Genomic DNA, 22,047 nt, shown 5'->3' on the forward strand with positions numbered 1-22,047 from the left:
CATTAGACCCCCCCCCCCTTCCCATGTTTAGTTCATAAATATGGCCTTGATGAAATTACACCTAATTGTTGCCACCCCGTCAAGGCTGTGTCTGATTACATACTGAGCACTACACAGTTAATCCGTTCTGAGGGCACTTGTAGCCTAGTGGTTAGGGTACTGGACTAGTCATTAAAAGGTTAATGGTTCAAGCCCCACCACTGCCAGGCTGCTGCTGTTGGGCCCTTGAGCAAGGCCCTTAACCCTCAATTGCTCTGATTGTATACAGTCACACTACTGACTACTGCCGCTTTAGATAAAGGCTTCTGTTAAATGCTAAAAATGTAAATGATGACACAATGTACTATAAATCTAAATGTTTTTTATTTACGAACATTATTTGTGACATTTTTAACAGAAACACTTTATGCTTTAATGGTTTGGAAATATAAGTCTGTGAGTGTCCAGGTGGATTTTCTTACTTCCACAGTATGAGCAAAAGGCTCCAAATGTAAGTAGGGGATTAAATGCATCATCATTATAGAGCTTGGCAAGCATGAGAGATAATGGCCTATAAATGAGCTCACAGATCCTCAAATTTGGCTAGTGTAGCTTTACTGGTAGGAAAATGGAATGTCACCAGGCTTACCCAATGTGTAAGGTTAGTTATACTCTCTCTGTCTCCTGGTCACAGATGACTGGGTTAAGTCAGGGATTGGTAGTTTCTATAACGTCACCCTGGTCAAATTTTCTGTTTTTATTAAAGATATCCTGAGAAGATGGACTGCAGGACGACACCAGACACCAGAGCATTACACACTAGAGTAACCGAACCATTTACTGACGTGTTGTTGTGGGATGAGGAAAAATGCAGTACCTGGAGGAACCACAGACTAATACAAACTCCTGAAGCTCAGGATTAAACCCAGACACTGTTAGATACTATAAGGCACAAACACTACTTGCGGGCGGCACGGTGGCTCGGTGGGTAGCACTGTCGCCTCACAGCAAGAAGGGACGGTCTGGATCCTTTCTTTGTGGAGTTTGCATGTTTTCCCCGTGTCTGTGTGGGTTTCCTCCGGGAGCTCCAGTTTCCTCCCACAGTCCAAAAACATGCAAGTGAGGTGAATTGGATACACTAAATTGTCCAGGATGATATAACCTTGTGAAATGAGTAACTCTTCCTGCCTGTCATGAATGTAACCAAAGTGTAAAACATGACATTAAAATCCCAATAAACAAACAAACAAACAAACACTACCTGCTGTGGCACAATGCTGCCCATGATTATTTGGTCTTCTTTATGCCACAATAGTCATGCAGACTTTGGCTGAAATGTAGACATCCTATTAATGTCTGGCTGGCAAATACATATTTTTACATTGTGCACAATGCCTTTGTGCCCACTGGGATGGAAACATTCTAGACCAATTTATACCAAAATAGGGAAGAGGTTGTGACACTGGTAGTCCCTAAGTGAAGTCTGCCTCGTAACAAGCAAGGCAGCATCTACCTGTCTTCCTGCTTCAGTTTTGACAGTCTAAGGACTTATTTGTGACCAGCTCCTTCTATGAAGGATACGTCTCAGCCTGATCTTCGAGAGGCCCTAATGATCAATCTTTTTCTTACGTAGGTTAGCTGGGCTCTGGGGCTCGAGGCCGGTGGAGTTAATTGAATGTGAGGCGCCCGTCTGCCTGTATGTACGCTTTCCTGGCTGCACGTTCGCAGAGAGTCAAAGACAGAATAATGCCGTGCCTTGTGTGCCCCCAACGAGCGATCACTGCTCTGCCGTTGCCATAGCGACAGTGCCCTCTCCGGGTACGACGGGCTGGAGAAGTTGCTCTGGATCTGCGTCATATTTTTTTCCAGTGGATCTGTGAGCACTCACTCCCGCCTCCTCGCTCTTCAGCACATCACCTCTCTCTCCACTCTCTGTCAGTTCTTTCTTTGTTTAAAGGCTAATTGACCCAGCTTCATTCAGTGCTTGGTCTGCCACAAAAGATCGCAGCCCTTGAGGAGAGATCAGGGTAAGGAACTCAAAAGGAACTATGTGAATTGATTAATATATTACAAGTAATGTCATTGTCATCTGCAAGCTCAGTGACAGTGAGTCTTTGGTGAGGGATCCAGTCTGACAGAGTCTGTATTGATTTTTGTGCTTTAATTAAGCTAATTCTGAGTCCTCTGATTCTTAGGTGCTCACTGTGGGACCTTCAATGTTTCCAGAAGGTGAGTTTGTGTTCCTGCGTTCCTGTGTTCCTCATACAGGTAAAAAAAAACACTTTTTCACCGTGCACTCCCACTGCTGTTCCACAGCCTAATTGAGCGAGGTAACAACAGTAGGGTGACCATCTTTGTTTTCAGTCGAGCTCTGGCATGTGAGACACAGAGAGTGGGAGTGCAGGCGGACCTGATTGTGCAGTCATTGGTAAAGTGCATCTCCTAAGAGCTTTGAGCTTTGAGGCTCTGGCTCTAAAAAACAAAAAGCCATTTCCAGCCAGACTGCTGCAGCAGCGCTGAGTCTTAAAGTGTGAAATTACTTTGTTATACTTCAGGACTTTTTGTACTTGCTTCACCATTTTGGAAGATTACTGCTGATATTAGTGACTGTAGGTGCTATTGGCTCAGAACAAGATTGAAGTAAAAGTTAATGGAAAAAGTCACCTGGGCCTCGGTGGTGTTATCAAAGGTTAAAAAATGAACCAATTTGTATAGTGTCATTCATATTATTACAGCCGTGAGACAGGAAAGCCCTGGTGCATTCTAACGCCATGTTTTTTTTTCAGTGTATTGATTTTGAATGACAGGCAACAAGATGTGACACAGACTGCTTTAAAGAGGTCTTTATTCCCTGGATGTGCATATGTTGGCAACATCAAGAGGCTGTAACGTAGCTTTTCAAGGCTCCCCAGTTGATCCTAAGGTTCTAAAGCTCTAGAGACAGGGCAGGCAGCAGACTTGACAGACAGTGTGAAGGACTCCTGTGATGCACTGAGTGCCAAATAAAAACAATTAAGATTAAAAAACAGGGCAAAAAAACAGCAATTAGGTAAATTTGATGTATCTTAGTGGGCTCTGCTATGCAGCCACTGTTGGGCCCTTCAGCAAGGCCCTTAACCCTGTCTGCTTCAGGGGCGCCATACAATAGCTGACCCTGTGCTCTGATCCCCAGCTTCCAAACAAGCTGGGATATGCAGAAAAAATTATTTCATCGTACTGTACTGTACAGTCCATCTGTTTCTCTGCATACTTTTTTAGACTGCTTTCACCCTGTTCTTCAATGGTCAGGACCCCCACAGGACCACCACAGAGCAGGTATTAGTGTGTGTTGTGCTGGTATGAGTGGATCAGACACAGCAATGCTGCTGGAGTTTTTAAATACCGTGTCCACTCAATGTCCACTCTATTAGACACTCCTACCTAGTTGGTCCACTTTGTAAATGTAAAGTCAGAGACAATCGCTCATCTATTGCTGCTGTTTGAGTTGGTCATCTTGTAGACCTTCATCAGTGGACACAGGACGCTGCCCACTCTTGGCTGGATATTTTTTGATGGTGGATTATTCTCAGTCCAGCAGTGACAGTGAGGTGTTTAAAAACTACATCGGCATTGCTGTGTCTTATCCACTCATACCAGCACAACACACACTAACACACCACCACCATGTCAATGTCACTGCAGTGCTGAGAACCACCACCTAAATAATACCTGCTCTGTGGTGGTCCTAGGAGAGTCCTGACCATTGAATAACAGCATGAAATGGGGCTAACAAAGCATGCAGAGAAACAGATGGAGTACAGGCAGTAATTGTAGAACTACAAAGTGCTTCTATATGGTAAGTGGAGCTGATAAAATGGACAATGTGTGTAGAAACAAGGAGGTGGTTTTAATGTTATGGCTGATCGGTGTATTTCTGTAAGCTTGAGTTGCCTACTGCTTAATGGCAAGCTCCTAGAAATGACTTTTATTATAAAGACTCTTACAGTTGACCAGCACAGCTGTTGTAGTGTAGAAATTTTGCAACCTGACTTGTGGGTGCATTGGCATCATATGGCGATGCTTTGTTAAAAGTTCTGTTTTACTTTGAATTCTAAAGTGAATTGCTGTGAGTTGAATTTAAAGAACATACATCTTCTTTAAAATATCTTACACCTAGAGTCAAACCAGAGAATATCCACCTACTGGAATGAATGTTAATAGGTGTAAGAAAAACAGACTACTTAAAAGAAAGTAACTGCAGACATGGATTCAAGTCCCGAGGACCATAAAGCTGTCTAGCACCTTTACTAACTGCTGCTCCAATGGGTTACACAGTGTATGTTTTATTGATTCCTAAATTTGTTTCGAGACTTGTTTTCATTTCGCAGCGCTCATTAGTTTGTGTCTGTCAGGCTCCTCTGTGTCTCCAGTGTCCCTACGCTCCAGGTGGGCTTTGCATTTTTAATCGATACTGTCTGTAGCCTTTAACATTACATATCTCAGGTCAGCTCAGCACAAATAAATGAGGGCTTGGAGCAGAGAGAGAAACAGGAAAAGAAAAATAAGAAATGACAAATGATGTAAAGCACCAGAAAGTTTAATATAATTTAGAAGGAAGAGATATTCTGGAAAGGCTATGTGGAAAGGACAGGGTGGTTTGTAATGCAGGTGATAAAGTGCATGACTTACTGGTAAGGTGAGGTGTATAGCAGACTCTAGAGGATGACAAAAAGTGCTGTGTGTGTATATACAGTAAGTACCATAGCTTCACTAGCCGATAATGAGTCTGTGCCTCTGGGCTTGGATTATGTTTATCTTCCAGAGTAGAGGAAGGCAAAAACTGCCAGCACACACACATACACACACACACACACAGAGGACAAAGAGCTGCATTACACAGCTTATGTGAACTGAAATCAGGCACAGTTTACCTTACCTCTCTCACATTCTTTTACTTTTGTTTGTATCTGTCTCATACACGCTTTACTCTCCTCTTTTGCCTGTCATTTCTTCCCTCCCACGAGTATTTCTATTTGCATATTAATACGTCACAGTCAAACTGAATTCCTGTTTCCTGCTTCTAGTCCAGCTCCTGTTTCTACATTTTGATTCTCTGAAGCACTCCTCCTCCTGACTACCCTCCCCTCTGCATCTGTTTCTGCTCCTCAGAGAAAGTCCATGCTCACAGCGCGTGGACTTACTAGCAGCTTTCTGTTCCAAGCAGAGCCAAACATGTGAGAAGATGTCTGTTGGAGGTTGCGCTTGCCCAGGTAAGCCTTTAGACTTCTTATTCCAGCAAAGGTTTCACAGCTTCTTTATTGACTGCATAGCATTTCATGTGAAGCTTAATGCCATTGCTTTTTTGTGTGCAGTGGTTTTATGATTTGCTGATTTGCAAAGTAGTTCATAGGTAGTTTTGATCTGAAATGTGTTTTGAACTGTGCTAAAACTGGCTGGTGGCTCCACTTCACTGTTGCACACTAAACTTAGTGAGTGATCTCAGAGCACAGACATCTTATGTAGATGAAGAATGTTGTTGTAACCTGAATAGCCTCTCTGACTGGTTTATACAGCTGAAGTAAAAAAAATGTTTTTACATGCATTTGTAAGGGATGTGTTTGTTGTGGCAGGCTTAGAGTTTCTAATTTCTGCAACTGTTCTTTTGCTTTGACTGAGTGTTTGAAGTATACACTTCTTATGGAACAATGGCAAGATATACGGGGTTCGGAAATATACATAGGTCAACTATAACATCAGCTTTTTAGGCTCCTAATTTCTAGTTAGTTAATGTCAATTTGTGACTTTTCTGTGCCTGTATAAATACTTTGACTTAAATCTACAGAGCTCTGTACAAATCACAAAAAGTGGATCACATGTTTTTATAACTTAGAAATGTATCTTGGAGTATCTGTCCACAGCCAAGCTGGAATTGCAATACCTTAAACTAAGAGTCTGGCATCTAAAAAGTAAAGTCCCTCTGCATCTTAAAACATGACTGAAATTTGTTGCTGATCACATGGTCGCAATGTCTAGAACCTTATTTGGAGGAGAAAAGGGGCATTTAAAGCCAACAGCACCATGCGTACTGTCAAACATGGTAGTTCTTGTGGTATTGCCCAGGGTTGTTTTGGAGTCAGGTGAACCGGTCATTGAAATCACACCATCAAACACACTAGTGTACACCTCAGATGGTTAACTCTCTGGAATCTAAATGTCTGCTTATGTGCAACTGGGTCTGGGTGTTAAAATTTAACTTTTAAAAGATCTACTCAATAACGAATAGTGAGACGTAGTTACCCAAGTATAGTCAGGCATTGATACTAAAATTGCATGCATACATGTAATAAATGACGTTTCAGTAGCTGTGCATAACTTGTGTAATATACATGTATTATCCCAATCATTATAATCTGTATTAAATATTTTTGAACCCGGACGGCATGATGGCTCGATGGGTAGCACTGTCGCCTCACAGCAAAAAGGTCCTGGGTTCGATTTCCAGGCAGGGCGGTCCGGGTCCTTTCTGTGCGGAGTTTGCATGTTCTCCCAGTGTCTGCGTGGGTTTCCTCTGGTAGCTCTGGTTTCCTCCCACAGTCCAAAAACATGCAGTCAGGTTAATTGGAGACACTGAATTGCCCTATAGGTGAATGGGTGTGTGTATGTGTGTGTGTATGTGTGTCTGCCCTGCGATGGACTGGCGCCCCGTCCAGGGTGTTACTGTGTGCCTTGCGCCCATTGAAAAGCTGGGATAGGCTCCAGCACCCCTCCATGACCCTAATTGGATAAGCGGTTCAGAAAGTGAGTGAGTGAGTGAGTGAGTAAGTATTCTGAACCTATTATTATTATAATTGTTATTAATAATAATGATTTCCTCAGGAGCTCTTAAAAAAATCTGGCATCTGCAGTGGCATGAACTGCATGCATGCAGGCTACCAAAAAGGTACTTGCACTACTATGTAAGGCATCTTTAAGTACATATACTGATATCCTGCGAATTTAAGTAGATTATGCATATATTACTATTGTGTTCTGGATAATAACGAGGGTCTAATATTTAATTTAATTATTATTTTTTAGACCTACTGGATGGAAAGCATTGGACAGTATAAATAAATAAGAATTTTAGATACTTAGTAAACGGAGAGTACAGAAGAGTTTCCTGTGCTGAAATTGTTTACATTTACATTTTCGGCATTTAGCAGACGCCTTTATCCAAAGCGACTTACATTATACAGTCTGAGCAACTGAGGGCTTGCTCAGAACTTGCTCAAGGGCCCAACAGCAGCAACCTAGCAGTGGTGGGGCTTGAACCAGCAACCTTTGGATTACTAGTCCTGTGCCTTAACCACTAGGCTATGGCTTGCCCTTTTTAAAAGCATGTTGGTAATGACTCACTAAGTGAGGAAAATAATCTGTCTTGTGAGACATGACATACATTACACTGGCTCTGTGATCTAAAGGCTTTTGGATTTAATAACCAGAATTCACATGGGGAATCCTTAAGGCAGTGGATTAAATTTGGAACCTCCCATTAAATAAATATTACATTTTAGAAGGCAGGAGGTTATCTGTGCACCAAGTGACGACACTGAAAGGATGTAGGGTACAGTGTTTGTTTAGTTGTGTTGTCAGAATTTACAGTATGTACTGGAGGAGACATTTTCCGTAGTCTGGTTCTTAATCCATTAGTTAAAGATGGTAATGCATCAATTTGAGAAAAGAGGCAAATTGTATGTAAAATGATCATTTCAAGCTGCACTAATCATAAAAGGGAGATTAAGCAGACACCTTATGGACAAAAATGTTACAGCTTGGCAAAGCTGTGGTGATTTAGATGCAATGACATAACAGCTTCTTGATTCTTCTGCTACTGAAAACCATTAATCCCTCTAAATATAAAGTGTGAGTGCAAAGAATTGACTTTTAATGCTTTGGCTGAACAACATAATTGTGTTTTGTAAATATAAACAGATTTTGAATTTGATGCCTGCAACCCATTAAAAAATTGGGACAGATGCAAAATAAAAGTAAAAACTTTAGAGAGTATTGCATATATATTTATTCCTACCAACACTGTACTGCAATACTTACTTAATATTTTGTATGCACCTTTAGCCTATTTAACATATATAATTTTTAACTGAGTTTTATTTACTTAATACTTTTTTCTATTGTACCTTGAGCTGTTGTAATATTTGACTTTCCCTCTGATCTATCTATCTATCTATCTATCTATCTATCTATCTATCTATCTATCTATCTATCTATCTATCTATCTATCTATCTATCTATCTATCTATCTAGCTAGCTATTCAAGTTACAGCATTTAAAAACATTCCACAATAAGTAGGTAAATCGGTAACAGGTTAGGGAATCATGATTGGGTATAAAAGGAGGATCCACCAAAGGCTGTTCATAGCTCACTGCTTCTTTTCTAACTTTATAAGAGAATGGTCAGTTCTCAAGTTCAGAAAGATTGAGGGAATTCTAGACTTTTACATTTACACTATTGAGCTCATGCTTTTATTCAAAGCAACTTACAATTTTGACAGAATCAGTGCGAGAAACTGAGGGTCATGCAAGGGCCATGCGAGGGGGCCTAACAGTGACAACTTGGCATAACCACTAACCTACCACTGCCCTCAGTGAAACCATCAAAATCTCACTCTCTATAGGGCAAGGCTGGAAACCACTGGTGACTGTGTGTGATCTTCAAGCTCTCAGGTGACAATGCGTGCATGGGAAACCGTTATGCTACTGTGATAAATATAGTCATATGGGCTTGGGAGTACTTCGGAAAACTGCTTGATACTTGATACTCTGTTATGCAAAGAGAAAGCCATGCATCACTTCTATGCAGAAACTCGTTCTCTGGGCTTTTGCTCATCTCTGAAGGACAGAAAGACACTGTCCATTTTATCAGCTCTACTTACCACATAGTAGCACTTTGTAGTTCTACAATTACTGACTGTAGTCCATCTGTTTTTCTACATACTTTTTAACCTCCTTTTACTCTGTTCTTCAATGGTCAGGACCCCTACAGGAACACTACAGGGCAGGTATTATTTAGGTGGTGGATCATTCTCAGCACTGCAGTGACACTGACATGGTGGTGGTGTGTTAGTGTGTGTTGTGCTGGTATGAGTAGATCAGACACAGCAGCACTGCTGGAGTTTTTAAATACTGTGTCCACTTACTGTCCACTCTATTAGACACTCCTACAGTCAGTAATTGTAGAACTACAAAGTGCTCCTATATGGTAAGTGGAGCTGATAAAATGGACAGTGAGTGTAGAAACAAGGAGGTGGTTTTAATGTTATGACTGATCAGTGTATATGCAAACGAGTGATGAAGTAATATTGCTATCTGGCTAATCTTTCACAGGGAGCAGTGTTTACATATGTAGATCTATATGTAAGACATCAGTAGTAAATTGGGTTGGAAATGAGGTTGAAGGCACACATTCAGTGCCAGTGATGCTACTCATTAGTGCAACATGTAATAACAAACTGTCACCACAACCAGTTAATCAACAACAACATCAAGGGGGGTATTATAATAGTGTAGCAGTACATAACCCCTCATTACGAAAGCTAATGCACATTTAACAGTTTAAAAACATTGCCTCTGGCATGTGGAGATGTGAAGCAATATAAAATAGTCAGATAACCAAGTGCACATATAGCATACACCAAAAGAACAGTACAGGTCTGAACATTTAACCTCTATAGTGATGGATCGTTGAACACACTTGCTCAGTTGGTTTTGGCTCACGTGTCATCTTACAGGGAACACTCACTGTGCCTAATACAAAACCATTTGATTAACATTAATTGTAACTGGTAGGAGTCACTGTGGATTGTGCTTTAACTTTTACAGTGACTGCATCTCAATTTAGGTGAACACCCTTAAGAAGGATGTTAGACGTTCTCTCCACTACTATCTTTAAAAATCAGTTAAGGGAATATCTTTTAAAAGAATTGAGTTGCATACCCCCTGTAGAGTTCTAGAGACTTGTAGAATCCAAGCCAATGTCCATTGAGGCTGTTTGATCAGCTTGTGGCAGCCCCACACTACCAAGTCATTTTTGTCACCTGTTTCTATGTAGTATACCTGCAAATCCTTAAATGAACTCTTAATCAGGTCCATATGAACTGAAAAGAAGCTCCAAACCGCATTCGTCATGCACATCATGGTTTACACCTATTTTCTATGGAAATTATCCAAAAACATGGTTTAAAATGTGTGGCACAGAGACAAGTTAGGACTGATGCGCAGATGATCCCAGCAGATCATTTCAGCGACATCAGTACAATGCGAACATATTTTTTAGTCGCTCCCTACTGAGATCCTTATCTCTGTACCCAGCCATAAAAGCCTCTCTGGCAGCTCTATGGATCAAAAACACCAACGTTTGGTGCATAACATTTGTTTAAAATCAAGTAGATTCACAAGGGTGCATTTTTTATAAGTGTGGTCATGGAAATTTCCACAGCCGTGTGTCCTTTCTGATTGTTCTCTTTTTTTGTAGTGAAGGGAGGAGGGAAAAGGGGAGAACGAGGGGGTGAGACAGAGCGAGGCAGGGTAAGCAAGAGTGGGAGAGACAGTTATTTCATGTTGAAATGAGCTGCTTTTGTGTGGGCTTCTCCATGAAAGGCAGCACGGCTCCATAAAACCGGGTTGTGATATTGAGCTTGGCTATGATACAATACAATCTCTTTTTTCCAATCTCAGCACAGTCGTGACCCCTCGTCCTAACACATGGTAGTGTTTGAAGTGGAGTTTGTTTACATTCCTGGGCTTGTGTGGGCTCCATAGGCGATCACGTATCCTGCACCTCAGCGGTCCCCCATCATTCTGCATACCTGTACACATTGTGCTTGTTCTGCTTAATGTGCCCCTGTTGCAGAAATCCCCAAATCACCCATGTTCATTATGCTGTAGAATATAAGAGCTTAAATTACTCTTTTATGTGAAGGCAATTACTGTACAGGCTTTCTGGCAAATATAGAAAGCCAGTGCCTGGTCATACACACACTCGGTGCTTTTGCTGCTCTCTGCCTCTAGCACACTGGCACTCTGAATCTGCAACAGCTTTGCTACCTCATGTAGAAAGTCACATGGGCTCCTTGATTAGAGGAAAATCAGAGCTAAAATGGCAAGCTCACAAAGCCGGGATTGTTTCATGTTTCACAATGGCTGCAGCTACGTGCCAGGAGTTAAAACAGGGTGTTCCTTATTGACCTGAGCCAAGCTTGCCCGTTTACTGTTTCCTTGTTGGACTATCCATGTCTTTTACACATGCATGTTTACCCAGGTATGGATGTTTGCATGTTTACCCAGTTTACCAGGGAAAAAAACTTGTCGAGTAACTATTGGGTTGCCTCATGTTCAGACAAAAATGGATACAATTCGAGGTACGAGAAATAATCATACATACCTATAACAAGTATGTAGCACTTTTCCATTTTTCCATTTCATTTCATGATTACTCCTCTTTTAAAGTTTGGTTTGTTATTAATATTATTATTATTTATTAGGATTTTAACGTCATGTTTTAAACACTTTGGGTACATTCATGCCAGAACAGGTAGTTACTCATTACACAAAAGTTTAACGTCAAACACAGTCATAGACAATTTTGTATCTCCAATTCACTTCACTGCATGTCTTTGGACTGTGGGAGGAAACCAGAGCTCCCGGAGAAAACCCACGCAGACACAGGGAGAACATGCAAACCCCACACAGAAAGGACCCAGACCGCTCCACTGGGGAATTGAACCCAGGACCTTCTTGCTGTGAGGTGACAGTGCTACCCACCGAGCCACCGCCGTCCCAAGTTTGGCTTGCAAACAGCAATGCAGGGACATTGTTTGTGATGAGTCCTTATGCTTTAGTAAATCACAAATGTTTAGTATGTCCATTTATACCCACCCCCTTTTGTAAAACGTAATATTCTTAATATTGGATTTTAGATACAACCACGTAATGTGTTAACTATCGAGGACTTTCTGAAGAATTCCTTAACCCATGTGGTTATATTTATAACAGAAGCATGTCAGTTTTTAATGCACTGCTGTATAAGAAATTAAATGTAGGGACATGAAGTGGTAGCCTAGTGCAGTGGTCACTAACCCCCAGACTGGTACCGATCCGTGGGTCATTTACTGCCAGGCCACACAGAAAGAATAAATAATAAGTGATTGCTACAAGAGCAATTACATTTCCAATACTTTTCGGGTGTTATTGTCCCCAATTACCACTAGGTGGGAGCAGCGTCTCGTTGCATTGTAAAAAGCTTAGGATTCACACTGATTTTCCATTCTATAGTTATTCTATTTTAAATATTCCCGCCCACGCCGGTCCGTGAAATTATATCTTATATGAAACTGGTCCATGGTGAAAAAAAGTTTGGGGACGCTGGCCTAGTGGATAGAGCTTTGGGCTATCAATCTGAAGATTGAGGGTTCAAATCCAGGCTCTGCTGCTCTGTTGAGAACTGTTGTTTTTTAACTGAGGATCGCTTACCCACACAGTCTTTTCGCAAAGTAGCAAACCCTGACTGAGCTTTACATTATTTGCTTATTTGTCTAATTGCAGCCTTTAGGTAAATAAAATAGGCATCACTGAGTTCAAGTAACAGGGATTTAGAAATAAGAAATGAGAAAAAACAGAATCGTCGAGTTAATCACTGTGATACTGAATAGTTTGTTCTAGGTTCTGTAATTCTTCTCACAGGTTTTGGATCTTTCTTACTATATATAGGTAGTTTGCTATGGTCAGTTAGTCTTTTCACAGGTTCTACACCGACTCTTGTTTATATTGTGTAGTACATTGTCAATGTGTGTAAAATGTTGTACAATGTCAAAATTGATGGGCCGAAAAACAAACACAAAACGATTGCACAAAGACATGTACGTAGGTGCTGAAGGCGAGGTGTGTTTGAGCTACGAGTAGTGGATATTTGGGTGTTATGCTAAGTTTAAGGAAGCAGGAGAGGAGCTGCTGTTTGCTTTTCCATACTGATTTTCATGTCAGTTGATCCTGCAGTGAAATATTCTTGATGAACTCTTGTGATCCTGTACAGCACTGCCATTATCACAGGAGACACTTCTGTATATCTATTAACAGACCCTTATAAATGATCTACATTTAATTAATTACTTATAGAGCATGATCTGATCTTTATCCAAGTGAAAATAATAATTAATTTTGTCTGATGTTTATTAAACTGTAAACATTTGTATATACGGACTGGTAGAACTTCATTTAACATTTTGTATCTATAGCTGCTACACAGCATAAGACAATTCTTGGACTTCTTGCTTGAAAAGAAGTTGTGTAATCAACAAAATAAAATATAGTTAATTTAGAAAGTATTCATATGAAAGGGTATTGCTGCCACACAGATTAAAAAAAAGCCATCAGTATGTCGTTATAACGAGAAAAGGATGTCGTTAAAACGAGAAAAGGAACTCGTTAAAACAAGAAAAGGATCTGTTAAAACAACGTATATCACAATCACGGGAAATACGTCTATGGTCTTTTGTGTATTTGATTCACCTTAAATGGCGCAGTTGACTGAATTAATCAAACTGAATTAATCCTTTTCTCGTTATAACGACATACTATCTCGTTATAACGACATACTATCTCGTTATAACGACATACTGATGGCTTTTTTTTCATTTGTGTGCCAGCAATACGCTTCCGTATATTCAGACCCCTTGATATTTTACACACTTTATTGCGGTGTGGATTTCATTTTGAATTGAAACACTTGTTATTTTTACCCATCAATTTACAATTAATCACACATGATGACAAAGTAAAAACATGTTTTAAAGTTTTAGAGTTTTAAAATTAATTCAAAAACAAAAACTAAAATTACATTTCACAAAATTGTTCAGACCCTTTGCTTTGTTCCAAATTTTGATGAAGTGCATCCTGTTTGCTTTATTTGTTTTTGAGATTTGTGTAGAACTAATTGGACTCCAATTGCAATTTCAATGGATTGGACACAGACACACACCCGGGTCTATAAGGGCCCACAATTATACTGCACTGGCAGCCAAAAACCAAGAGGTCCAAAGAAAGGACTGTGTATCTCTGCCATTCAAATTTTAATAAGGCATAGATCAGTGCAAGAATTAAAAAATCTTTACCCCTGCTTGGAGTTTGCTATGACATTTAAAGGACTCTGGCGTGACATGAGGAAAAATATCCTCTGGTCTGATGAGATAAAAACTGAACACTTAACAACAGTAGGCAGAACAGTAAACACTATGTGGTGAAAAACAAGCACTGCACATCACCTGACTAATACCAAATCTGTGGTGAAACACTGTGGTGGCAGCTTCATGCTATGCGGGGCTACTAAGAGGCATGGGCTTTAAGGGACAGATAAATGCCAGATACGGACACATCTATAATAAAAACCTCCTCCTGTGCACATGAAAAAGTAGTTCATTCTTCAATAGCCAAAACAACCCTGGAGTGGCTCCAGGCAAGTCTATCTATGTCCTTGAGTGGCCCAGCGAAGCTCAGGCTTAAACTGCTGTAAACATCTGTTGGGAAACCTGTAGGGTCCTTTCTGTTTGGAGTTTGCATGTTCTCCCCATGTCTGAGTGGGTTTCCTCCCACAGTCCAAAGACATTAATTACGTGAGGTTAATTGGAGATACAAAATTGTCCATGACTGTGTTTGACATTAAACTTGTGAACTGATGCATCTTGTGTAACCAGTAACTACCGTTTCTGTCATGAATGTAACCAAAGTGTGTAAAACATGGCATTAAAGTTCTAAAAATTAAATAAATAAACTAAGCCCAGCTACCACACCAACAACTAACTAAACACACATACTCATAATCCCCCAAGAACTACACACCATCAACTTATTACAACACAAGAGGCAATGCATTCACAATGTACTGCAATACCCACCATGCAGGTACCAATGATACTTGGCATACTACAGTAACTGCTAAACAGTCACGAATACGACAGTGGCTACAATGTGAAGTGTTTTTTAGCTAAATAAACTCTGCTGAGAACTGAGCAGCAGGATACGGCACACTCTGTGTACACAAAAAATGCTTGTTAAATATGGTTTATGAGGATGGTGAGGATTGTGCTTTCTTACAGAAATGTTAAAATTAGCCTGTAGATATCTATTAACTGTAGATAGCCAGTAAAATAACACAAACCAGGAAGAACCAGTTTGGGTCATTTACATCCTAATGTCTCAATTTAGAGTGCAGCAGAGGCGGTGGCTTGAATACCACACAAGAGGTAATGCATTCACAATGTACTGCAATTCCCACAGTGCAGGTACCGATGATACCCAGCATACTGATGTATTTGCTAAACAGTCGCACAGTTCAACAGATCCTTAGAATGTGACAGTGACTACAATGTGAAGAGTTTCTTAGCTAAATAAGCTTTTCTGAGAACTGAGCAGCAGGATACGGTACACTCTGTGTACACAAAAATGCTTGTTAAATATGGTTTATTAGGATGGGATTGTGCTTTCTTATAGGAATACTAAATTAGACTAAATTAGAGTAACTGTAGATATGCAACAAACTGTGGCTAAGCCAGTAAAATAACAGAAACCAGGTAGAACCAGTTTGGGTCATCTACATCCTGATGTCTCAATTTAGAGTGCAGCAGAGGCGGTGGCTTGAATACCACACAAGAGGCAATGCATTCACAATGTACTGCAATTCCCACTGTGCAGGTACCAATGATACTCAGCATACTATAGTACAGTACTTGCTAAATAGTTCAACAGATCCTTAGAATGTGACAGAGACTACAACGTGAAGTGTTTCTTAGCTAAATAAGCTTTTCTGAGAACTGAGCAGCAGGATACGCCATACTCTGTGTATGCAAAAAATGCTTGTTAAATATGGTTTATTAGGATGGGATTGTGCTTTCTTACAGGAATACTAAATTAGACAAAATTAGAGTAACTGTAGATATGCAACAAACTGTGGCTAAGCCAGTAAAATAACACAAACCAGGTAGAACCAGTTTGGGTCATTTACATCCTGATGTCTTAATTTAGAGTGCAGCAGAGGCGGTGGCTTGAATACCACATGTAAAAATAGATAAGTTAATATTTTAACAGTGAGGTACATGTAATGTAGAGCTCATAAAACAGCTTGAACCTGCACTGAACTGCAACAGATCTCATCTACAGCACTAAATTATTATTTTATGGAATATTCAGAGGCTTTTTAAAGCCAGGTCAGTCTGGGGGAGAGAGGCTGGCAGCTCGAAATGATATTCCTCCTCAGCACTCTTGTAAAGACCTATTTCAGATTATTACTGTACTCCAAATGTACTCCACATGAAGTGCAAAATAAATGGTATATAAAATATGCTTAATGCACATTAAGAAACTGACATTTCTCTGAGGATTTAACCGTAGTATATCAAAATTTAATTACATGATTGTGAAGCTTTACAAGCCTTTAGAAGTAATTAAAGCATTAATGGAGCCAAAATGAGCCACTTATTTAAAGACATACTTTCACATATTATCCAAAGTAACAACACAGACAAATACATCAGTAATTTCACTTTAAAGTGTGCAAAATTAGATCCCAAATAAAAGCTACATTAGATAATGAATTTTATAATGGTCATTGTTGGCTGTTGGTAGTTTAGTTTCTGACTGACAGCACAATCTTGCTGGTAAATCTGGTCCTACTGGTGCAGCTGGCATGTATTTGCATTTATTATGCTGACCTTACAGAAAATAATTCATATTAGCAGCCTGCTGGGCACTGACAAATACAAACTCACAGACCAGGTACATCATTTGCTTGTCCCAGGTGTCTGGTCTAGTCAATTATTCACATATTCCAGAGAAGATGGATCGATTATATTAAATTGCCCTAGGTGTGTAGGGGTGAGAGGAAAAATGAGCATGTAATGTCCTGTGATTAATGGATGCCATGTCTAGATATATTCCTGCCTTTCGCCTAGTGTTTCTCTGATAGGCTTTGTCACTGTAAGTCACTGTAACCCTGACTAGGTCGAAATAATTACTGAGATGAATGTATGTGATTATTCTAAAATCTTGTGCTAGTTTTTGGACAACCACATGGTCACCCTGTAAATCTGCAGTACATTATATTGTGACATAATCCTTATTAATGTACTTTTGCATTTAATGCACAGGTAACCTTAATAATTACCATTACTGGAATGGCACGGTGGCTTAGTGGGTAGCACTGCTGCCTCACAGTAAGAAGGTCCTGGGATCGATCCCCAGGTGATGCGGTCTGGGTCCTTTCTGTGTGGAGTTTGCAGATCTCCCTGTGTCTGCATGGGTTTCCTCTGGGTGCTCTGGTTTTCTTCCACAGTCCAAAGACGAGGTGCAAGTGAGGTGATTTGGAGATACTAAATTGTCCATGACTGTGTTCGATATAACCTTGTGAACTGATGAATCTTGTGTAATGAGTAACCACCGCTTCTGTCATGAATGTAACCAAAGAGTGTAAAACATGATGTTAGAATCTTAATAAACAAACATTACTGGAAACATTCATATTTGTGCATTAATACTATATGACCAAAAGTATGTGGACACCCTCATGATTACTGAGTTCAGGTGCTCAAGCCACACCCAGTGCTACATTATATACGTACTTACAACGTTTTAGCAACAGTTTGGAATAGACCCTGTTCTGTTCCTGCATGACTGTACCCTTGTTCACAAAGAGCAGTGCATAAATACATGGCTTTAGGAGCTTGGTGTGGAGGAATTTTAGTGGTCCTGACAACCCCAGTGCACACCTATGGGATATATTGGATTGTTGTAAACCAGGCCTTTCCATTCACCTCACAAACGCTTGTTTGTCTGAATGGACATATATTCTCACAGACGCACTTCAAATCTTATGGAAAGCTTTTCCAGAAAAATAGGGGCTATTATAGCTGCAAAGGGGGACACACTCCATAGTAATACCAGTGCAATGGTTTGGAATGGATTGTCCAGCAATCTCATAGTCAGGTGAGGACACACTTTTGGCAGTGCACATACAGTAGGTGTTGTTGTACTAAGTGCAGCACTTTCGGTCTGTAGGCACTGTTTGGTACTGCAGTCAATTATCTAGTGTTGTTAGTATGGCTCTCACATACCATTCTGTCTCCAGAGCATTATCACGCACTGCCAGGTGTGCAGCTTTAAACAGCCAGGGTGACTATGGGGTGCAGAGTTACCTCTGGGTTTGGATTCTGTGTGATGCTATATAAAAAATCTGAGAGGCTTAGAAAGGAAAGTGCAGACCTCATACAGTGGAAGCAGAATTTGACATCCATGACTTGGCAGATTATTGTACTAACCCACTAAAAATGTCTTCAGTGCACAGGATTCAAACTGGAGCTGAAGTTTCTGCATACAGTAGACCCTTGAGTTATGAACGATTTACCATACAAACATTTCGGGTAACGAACGATCTTTTTCAACTTAATGTGCAAAAAAATTTCGGATAACGAACAGAAATTCGCGAAACACGTGACGTCAACCATCTCTCTCTCTCTCTCTCTCTCTCTCTCTATACAGTGAGCAAACATTCAGACAGCGGACAGTGTTTTTCCGGTGTTTTCTTTATATTTTGTCAAATTCAATATAAAAATGTCCCCAAAGAATGTGCAGAGGAAGTGCAGTGGTGAAAAAATGAAAAAAAATCACTATTTGTTGTTGTATAATGTCACTGTGTATCAGACCGAGGGGACAAGTGAGTAAGAGAGAAGAAGGAATTAGGCTCAGTAAAGTATTCTTTCTTTCCTGCAATTACACCAACAAAATACAACACTATTGAAATAAAGAAGGAAATAATAGAGAGATCTAAGAGTTATTGTTGTTTCTGGTAGATACATTTTATAAAAAAAGAAGGAATTTTATTATGGTGTATAGTACAGCACACGTACTGTACTGAAATGTGATGCGTGTTTTATGTACAGTACTACTGTGTATTGTTTATTACAGTAATGTCTATTCTATAATTTAAGATTACGAGAAAATATACTTGTATTTATAACAAAAAAGACCATTTAAGACATTAGAAAGGTTAGGTAAGGGGGTGGTTTGGGAAGTCTGGCACGGAATAATTCTGTTTACATTATTTCTTATGGGGAAAAGTAGGTTTAACTAATGAACATTTTGACTTAAGAACAGTCCTTTGGAACCAATTAAATTCTACTGTATTATGGATGCATTTAATTTACAAGAAACATTTGTGAAAAAGTAAAAGCTCTTAGTGCATATTGAATAAACTAGAGTCCTATCATCACACCCAAACATTAATAAAGAGATCAGTCTGCCTCTGCCGTTCTAACACAATTTAAGGGATTAGCTTTTATTGAGCCACATAAGCATTATCAATAGCATAGTAAATGCTGTTTTACAGTCAGTATTGTAACTAATCTCTAAGGTATTTAACAGGGTTGCGACACTATTGTGACAGCATTGCTTCATCAAACTCTACAGCTGGTAATGTGGTTACTAGCTTTAGTGCTCTTTTAGCATACATCAAACCTGGATTGTTTAGTCTATTCGTTAGACGCTAAAACATATTTCAAAAAGTCTGAGTTTCTGGAGTCCAATAGTAGGCGGGTTTTACATTACTTAAGCTGCTTTATGTTTAGCATTGCACATGGTGATCTTAGGCTTGTGGGAGAATGCAAAGAAACTCAATTCATACAGCTCTTGACTTACATAGATGGACATGGAGTAGATGTTGCAGCCAAGTATTGGTGATGTTTACATGCTTCATGCTTCAAAGCTGTGTGATCCCACCTTACAACAAATGTTCCTGGAATAGCCAATGATGCTAGATGGCCCCCTAAGTGTAAGTGACTTGGTGTCCTGCAATGGATTGGCGGTAGTGTGGATAAGCCAAGAACTACTAATGCCTAGTAAATCCACTCAGATTCATTTATTTTTTCTCCTCGATTTTACGCTGCATATCAGCGCACAAACTTTGATTGCTCACTTCTTGTTTACGTACATTTTTGGACGTGGTATCATTAAACCCCTCATCACTTCTCGTGACAAAACGTACTTTGGGAGACCAGAGAAGCTCGCCTGCGATTCCAGTTGGTGATAGATCGTGAAGTGTGAAACCCCCTATCGCCGATCAATCGTGTAGTGTGAAAGCCACACCGACTTGAAAGACTCCCGATTACAAGAGATCCAGTCGTGTAGTGTGAATTGTACAGTGACCTGACTACTTGGAGAGTCGTGTAGTGTGAACTTGGCATAAAAATAGTGCTAGAACATAGATGACTCTTACAAGCTCAGCTGAAGTTTATTGCATTTACATTTTTGGCATTTAGCAGACGCTTTTATCCAAAGCAACTTACAGTATACAGTCTAAGCAATTGAGGGTTAAAGGCCTTGCTCAAGGGCCCAAGAGTGGCAACCTTATGCTTACTAGTCCAGTACTTTATCTGCTAGGCTACAACTGGCTAGCAGTCCAACTGCTTATTGCTAGGGCCCTTTTAAATTCACAGGGAAATGTGCTTCATTTCACGGACCTTGTTTTTCGTTTTTCAAAAATCACAGATTACACAGATTTTTTTAAGAAAAGTGCCACATTTCACGGTGGTCATTAAGTAACACTCATAAATTAAATTATAGAATCAATGGAAGCTACAATACACAGCACAGCTATCTTAATATCAACCTCTCAAAGATGAACGTCTGTGTTTTGACACACCATCCTCGGTTGGGAGTTTTCCAAACTCAGTTACACGTTGTGTTTTAAGATGCTTTACATTTCTACATCTTGAACATTTTGTCTAAACAATTGCTGGTGTAACCGAGCGTCTTTAGAGTTTGCTGAGTTTATAAAGAAAGAAATAAACTGTACACAAACTGTCGCAGTAAGTCATCCGGGTACTTTTTACTTACTACATGTTCGGACACGCTACCCGCTTTTGTGTACTGCTTAGTATGGAAGTATGCGATTTCGGACGCAACCTCAGTCAGAACAATACACCTCAGAAGAGTCTGTTACACTAATTACTGTATGATTGCTATGATCGCCTCATATCGCATATTGCGCCTCATATTTTATATGCTACGTGAATGAAAAACGTTAAATCGCTGTACACAAACCTTAACGTTGGACTTTTACAGCAAATCGCATATTACACGGGAAACGGCTCATTACACGGTTTTCACGGCCGTGAATTAGGTAGGGCCATACTTATTGCTAATGAATTGGATCTTGCTCAACTGTCCCATAGATGCAAATAAACAGTGGCGGCTCCTGCCAAATCTCTCGGGGGGCTATTGTTGCGATGATGGCCAAGGTGACCCGTTCAATGGGTAAATTAAAGCTTAAATAATTAACATCTTAAGTCATCTGTCAGTTTGCCCTCACAAATAATTTTGAACATGGAGAGAGACCAGCTTTACCATTAATCATAAAATTAAGTAAAGCCTTCACACTAACAATTTAATTCAGTCTGCATCAGATAGCAATTTATTTTAGGAGCAGCAGATCCAGAATAAAGATTGGCATCGGGGCTGATGTGCAATGAATAAAGAAGTACAATTAAACAATTGGGGAGAGACAATAAGTGCAATCACAATTCACAATTTAAAAATGACATTACTTACTTGTAATTTACTTGTAACTTATATGACCCCCCCCCCCCTCCCTTTGTAGATTAAGTTTGGTCTGGGTGGCCCTAATTCTTTAGTTGCTAATTTATCCTGATTACTATGACGACTGAATGGCATTTCCCCTAATGACACGATGGAGTTGCTCTGAACTGAGGTAATGGTAGTCATGGTGACGACATCGCTACACCAAGTTACGCATGACGCAAGCACGTAAGTGTGAGCCCTCCCGGAACCCATACAGATTGTATTGAAGTGTCTACAGTTCGAAAAAAAGTGCCTTAACATGAATGAGAGTCTATGAGAGCAATCCGGGGCGATTTTCAATCAGACAGAAATACTATACGGAACACAACTCGACGCTGATTGGACTTCGATATTCAGAGGCAAGAGACTGTCCAGAACAGTCACAGCTGTGATAGAAAAATTTCTTCAAATCGT

General features: G+C 40.0%; 1 protein-coding gene across 10 annotated transcripts in view; it reads left to right on the forward strand.

The window, feature by feature from the left end:
- The first annotated feature begins 1,978 nt into the window (after positions 1-1,978).
- Positions 1,979-22,047, forward strand: part of ldb1a (LIM domain binding 1a) — a 44,452-nt gene continuing 24,383 nt past the window's right edge. For all 10 annotated transcript variants that reach the window (XM_062995608.1, XM_062995610.1, XM_062995611.1 and 7 more), the window contains exons 1-3: positions 1,979-2,006; positions 2,175-2,208; positions 5,128-5,228. In XM_062995608.1, coding sequence (XP_062851678.1) covers positions 5,201-5,228 — 28 coding nt within the window. In that variant the 5' untranslated portion in view covers positions 1,979-2,006; positions 2,175-2,208; positions 5,128-5,200. The remainder of the gene's footprint in view (positions 2,007-2,174; positions 2,209-5,127; positions 5,229-22,047) is intronic.

The sequence above is a fragment of the Trichomycterus rosablanca genome, chromosome 5, assembly GCF_030014385.1.
Source record: "Trichomycterus rosablanca isolate fTriRos1 chromosome 5, fTriRos1.hap1, whole genome shotgun sequence".
In the NCBI taxonomy this organism is placed as follows: Eukaryota; Metazoa; Chordata; class Actinopteri; order Siluriformes; family Trichomycteridae; genus Trichomycterus; species Trichomycterus rosablanca.